The sequence below is a fragment of the Sinocyclocheilus anshuiensis genome, unplaced genomic scaffold, assembly GCF_001515605.1.
Source record: "Sinocyclocheilus anshuiensis isolate Anshui unplaced genomic scaffold, SAMN03320099.WGS_v1.1 scaffold1805, whole genome shotgun sequence".
NCBI lineage: Eukaryota > Metazoa > Chordata > Actinopteri > Cypriniformes > Cyprinidae > Sinocyclocheilus > Sinocyclocheilus anshuiensis.
This window is the reverse complement of record NW_015540382.1, coordinates 74,662-80,661: the sequence shown is the minus strand read 5'-3', so window position 1 is coordinate 80,661 and position 6,000 is coordinate 74,662. Positions and strand designations below refer to the sequence as shown.

Here is a 6,000-nt window from a genome sequence, read left to right as displayed (position 1 = left end):
TATATCAGTTTTGCATTTGTTAACACTATCGGGTAGGTTTAGGGTTGGGTTTGGTGTAGGGCATATTTCCAACACGACAGAGCATTAACTTTTAGCGACAGTCCACGGATATTTCAATTCTGAACCGCCGCAATACGTGCCTGAAGCGACTAGGGCTGCACAATTAATCGAATGTCTAATCGCGATTACAATTATGGATGCCACAATTATGTAATCGTTCAAAGCGGCAATTAATCGTTCAAAGTCCACTTATGTTATTCTGCATGCTTAATATGCGTTTTTTCTTTCTACATGTTATCTTAAGGGTTTTTCCATTGTTTTAATTTTAGTATAACATTATAATACCATTCATATTTTTACTTTTTTTATAATTTAAAGAAGAAACCAATCCGATGTTTAGTTGACATTTGAGGCTTAATACTATAGAAAAGCACTAAAGATTTTCAGTTAGAGTGTTTTCAGCTTGTTTATTTTCATATAAAAATACGGCATGCAGTTGCATCAAACAATGGTATAAACATCATTCAATGTAAATTGTGATAATTGTAATTAATAATCGCAATTACAATTTCAAGGGAATAATCGTGTGATAATCGTGCAGCCCTAGAAGCAACGCAATAAAAACACAGCAATACATACCTATATCAACGTAATAAAAACGTGCCAGGATTCACGTATTGAACCCGTGTTTTAGTGCCACTCAGTGGACATTTCTCTTTGAAACTGCGGCGAAACGTGCAGTAAGGTACGTAAAAACAGTGTTGCACAAAAAGTACACAGAGGTACGTATTTTTATGAGACCGGGTTGAAAATGCCCTTTTATCAGATTTTGAGAAGTGTTATCTTTCATAGAATCGCCATTGGGAATCTTTCAAGGAAACAGAAGTCATTTCTGTCTGCGGTAGAGTCCCTCCGTCAGAACCTGAATGCAGCCAAGCAGGTTCTTCTTGTACGTGCTCCGTTTTTAACGTTGATTGCCTTGTTTTCAGTGCAGTGCCAGGCTTCTGTAAAGTGTAGTGCAAAGCAATTTAAAAATCACACGTGAGCCTGGAGACGACACTGTAGTAGGTGAACTTTCATATTTTCCTGAATTTTCTTGAAGAGCGAGTTCTGATCGTCTGAACGTTTAAACTTTAAGAAACCATTATTTTTGGGGGGATCTTTCTTGTTGTCTAGCCAGAATCTTTCTCTCGTGAAAAACGTTGTGGCCTCATTCTTTTTCGACTTGGCGTTTATTAGGAAATATCAGTGAAAAACATCACGGTCCTGTTGCAATAGTGTCCCTGCGGAATAGATTTCACATAACAGACTGCTTTGCTTGACTTACTAACATCAGCAGTGAAGTCTGTACAATCACTGCAACACCTCAGTATAATACTAGCTTACTGTTTAGTCACTGAAAAACTATCTCAGTCTAATGTTACTTAAACTCAGCATTTGTACTCCAGAGATGTGCTGTGACTGTATTATGGGATCAGTGTCTGACAAAAAAACAAACGGGTGAAAAAAAGAACTTTTTCCAGCAAATATTTGGATATTCATTTGAGTAAAATCCTGAATCCACTGACAGACCAAATAAAAATCTAGTTGTTTTATTATCAGAAACAGTAAATCAGGCTACAGATGTCTGAGTCCGTGCCTGCAGTTCTTCAAGTCGACGTTTAGTTTTGAGTTTTGTCTCAGCTTCCACATTCATTGCAAGATCAGACTTGGTTGGAGGACGCAGCGCTGAAATCTGTCCATTAGGGGTTGGTTCACGTGGTGTTTGTTGTCTTTTGTTAAGATACAGGGCATTAACTTGACAATTTGTCATGCATTGTTATGTTCTCTTCGCACGTCATAACGGTGCAAACAGTTTGGGCCAATGAAAGGTACGATGACTTGAGCGCCCCATTGTCCCCCAGTGTTTCTCAGAGTTAAGACTATGCAAGCGCTGGCTGGTGATAAGCTGTAGATATAGTCGTAACGCACTGCGGTGTCAAAAATACAGGTTTGCCCTTAAATTTCAATGGGCTTGTGGTTTCAACCAAAATATCTCTAGGTTTTCAACCGCTTGAGTCAAAGGAGTAGTGTAGGAGAGTTTGTCTCACTAAACTAAATTTCTGACTATGCTACGACAACTTTTGCCAACTAGAGCAAACGATGTTTTCCACATTTCAAAATGGGCATGTTATGAACGGAAACTTTGCCTTTTACTAAGAATAGACAGTTCTACAGCTCACAGTATCAAGAAAAGCTGTTCTCCCTACTGACAAAAGACAATTGGGAGTGGGGGGGATTGTCGGGTTGATCGCGTCCCGATCGGACGGGAATAAGGATGTGTCAGACCTGTTGGTATTTATGGAAAACCACTGGGAACCTTTCCAGTGGAATACTTCGTCCAGGTTCACGACTGAATGTTTTCTTCTTCAACATCTCTCGTGTTTAGCATGAATTGATAGCTGCTGTTCCAGTCCGGTGATGAAAGATTTTTTTGGGTGGGAAAACTTTACATTTAAACCCCTTTGTGTCATCCGGACAAGACCAGAACTGTTTAATCTATGTAAATGACAGGTTTTATCCCTGAAGAGAGCACTTGTTGTTGTATATGTGTTTTTCTGAGGGAAGAACTGTGTATTAAAATATTGGAGAATCGAGTGGTTCACACGATTTCTGCTGTGTGGTTTTACACAACCAGCGACCTTGATTATATACAGTTTTGCAGAGGGCCGACGCTGTTTGTCATTGATGGGTTAACCATGTTAGACTTCGGTTTATTATCAACTACGATCTTTTCTCTGTGGCAATTGCACTCTGAATTTGTATTCTATATTTAGCACGTCTGCCTGTCTCTGAAGCGTTTACAGAAGAGCCTGCGTCTTAAAAATCAATATTTAAAAACCATTCAGACATTTCATAACATATGTGTCACATGAAATTAGTCCCTTCGCTTTAAAGCACGCTCTAAACCATCGACTTCACTATAGGGGACTGTACAAACATTGTAATACAACGCCTAACAAGGGATAGGCACTGCTATTGAGGACAGAAGGTCTCGTATGCATTTGTGCGCATCTCTTAAATTTACCTGCAAAGAATCAAATAAACGAAATCTGTGCTGTTAAACAGTAAAATGAAGTATAGACCACCAAAGGATGAACACAGAACCGATAGCAGAGATGTGGCATCACACTAGACCAATAACATATAGTAATATGGCATAATTGTATAAATGTTTACATTTTTAGAGCTAGAATTCATTATTTGTGCTCAAGGAAGAACAGAAAACACCTTGGAGCGGCAGCAACCTCAACACAAAGACACGTTTTTCACCAAGCAGCTTCGCTTTTAGTCATCACCACAGTTGAGCAGTGATGCTTGTAAAGGATTTCAATGAGAAAAGCAAGCTGAGGTGTGTGTTTCTGTGCTGAACAGAAAGTAATGAATGTTTTTAAAGCAGTCAAACAGTTGGAGCCAGTGTTGCTGGTCATGATGCTCAAACAAACCGATCAGTGTTTTGAAAGCGTCACACGGCGTTACACTTTTCTAGGAAATCAACCTACAGTGTCTTACACTTGAATTGTTTCTGCATATTCTACAATGAAACGATTGCACACTTCACCTTTAACTGTACTGTTGCTGAACATCCACGCTTTTAGGTCAAACAAAATGTTTTTTGGCATATATTTCTGATATTTGTAAGTCAGAAAACTATTCTGATGTTTTATAGCATCATCTGCTCATTTACACGTGATAGAATCAGTTGGCATTAAATGCTGAATAGTAGCTAACTAGCAAGTTTTTTGTTTTTTTTCTGCGGTTCCTTTTTTCACACAAACACTGTCTGTAGAGGCCAGTCTAATTTGGTGGCATGTTCACACTTTGAGCATCTTTAAGTCTCAGCACGAGTGTTTTTTACACCAGGAGCGGAGCTCATCTTCTCGTTGGCTTGAGATCTGAGGTGTTTTGACACTTTATATACTGTAGTGTTTTGTGTTGTCGGAGGCTTTTTAATGTTTTCTCTCTTCTCACTCTCTTTGAATGTTTTCTCACATGCCATTCAGAGGTTTTGCACATGTTCATATCCTTTATAAAAGTGTGCATTTGTATTTATCGGGGACAATACACAATAACTACCATCACACTGTGATATAAATGTGCCCGATTTAGCCGGAATTGTTCATTTCATCTGTAGTTCCTGGAAAACTAAGGTTTAAGGTTGAGTTTTGGTTATTGTTAGTTGCTTGTATTTATGCTTAAGTGTCACCGGTTTTTTATTATTTAAATGAAATTAATTTAATATGATTTTACAGTAGTAAAATACACAGCAAAAAGTGGTAATTGTTACCTTAAAGAGCTGTTTCTACCCAATTTAACCCATAAAAAATTGCTTGATTGGTATACATTGATATATATATATATATATATATATATATATATATATAGGTTGATTCAGTGCTGTAAACTAATATTTTTGACTTGAAGTTAATTTATGTTAGCATTTGTCAGTGTAACTTGATTATTTATAAGAATTTGCCATGGTAAAGTAATCATAGTAATTCTTGCTTCTTGCTTAAAAATCAGTTATAATTATCAGTTACTTGAGTTATATGGTTATAAGCAGATTTTATTTGTCCTTGAACATTGTCCAGCTGCGGCGGGGGCTGAGGCACATGTTAATGTGTGGATGTTATTCCTAAAGATATGTACTCATAAAAATCGAAAGATTGAGCAGAATTTGCACACCTAATAACATGTTTACATGTTACATTTCACAGTAACAACATTTCTAATTTTCTAGGGAAAACACCATAACTTTCACAGCAGCAGGAAGTACATTCCAGTCATCGATTGCTCTGTAAAATCATAATACATTAATTACATTTAAATATTTTAACAACTTTGTAACACCTACTGTTTTAGTGTGTCTGTTACGTGTTGCGTGTATTTACTATAGTAATAATGGTAAATTATGCACAATTACAAGCAATTAAGCCAAAACCTAACCCTAAACCCATAGTAAGTACACATTGCTAATTACTATTATATAGTTATATGTGTGTAATTACACTATAATAAGGACATACTACAATAAAGTGTGGCCAGACTTTTTTATTTTATTTTTTGATATAGTTAAGAGACCAAGGTATCACCGTTTTTATAATAACTGTGGTACACTTGAAAAATGGTAACCTGCATTTGTTTCTACTTGATTGAACCTATAGAATTCAGTTTTGTTGGTATAAATGATTGTATTTAGGTTGAATATTTGCGACTTGAATAAAACCAGTTGACTTATATTTGACCATTTTTAGGTTAGGTTTTTTTTGTTCCTCTTTCCTCTTTTTCAGTGTAGCAGTTGTATTTTTGACAAAACTATCATTGCAATGGCAAATGTCTATAGAGATTAAAAAAAAGCAATGTCGGTCCCACTTTATATTAAGTGGCCTTAACTACTATGTACTTACATCAAAAAAATAAGTACAGTGTACTTATTGTGTTCATATTGTATTGCAAAACACTTTTGCTGCTTAATATAAAGTGGGACTGCAATGACACACAAAACATGATGTAGCTTAGGGAAAAACTCGCAGTGAATGATCGTGGAGATCCAGTGTTGTTGATGTTTTTGACGTTCTTACTAGAATACAGGGTTGCCTTTGGCCTCATTCTGTGGTTGGTCTTGCTTTGGCAGACATGGTGGACACGCAGACGTTTGCCTGGCCCGTGGGATTCGGCCTGAGCGCTCTGGAACTGGACGAACTGGACGACAGCTCGCACTCAATGGGCATGAAACCTTTCTCCACGCTGGACTACACCACCATCTCCGGCATGGAGTACGAGCCGAGTCCGCCGCAGAACGAGATGCCGCACATGATGGATCTGACCCACATGTACAACTACAGAGCGCATGAGAACTACAGGATGCAGGAGAGCGTCTACAGAGCTCAAGAGAGCAGCTACACTGCTGAAGAGAGCAGCTACAGAGCACACCAACCCCAAAGTACGCTTCAGTTTGAC

General features: G+C 37.8%; 1 protein-coding gene across 3 annotated transcripts in view; it reads left to right on the top strand.

The window, feature by feature from the left end:
* Positions 1 to 6,000, top strand: part of pparg (peroxisome proliferator-activated receptor gamma) — a 30,231-nt gene that overhangs the window by 9,177 nt on the left and 15,054 nt on the right. For all 3 annotated transcript variants that reach the window (XM_016484591.1, XM_016484592.1, XM_016484590.1), the window contains exon 2: positions 5,675 to 5,983. In XM_016484591.1, coding sequence (XP_016340077.1) covers positions 5,677 to 5,983 — 307 coding nt within the window. In that variant the 5' untranslated portion in view covers positions 5,675 to 5,676. The remainder of the gene's footprint in view (positions 1 to 5,674; positions 5,984 to 6,000) is intronic.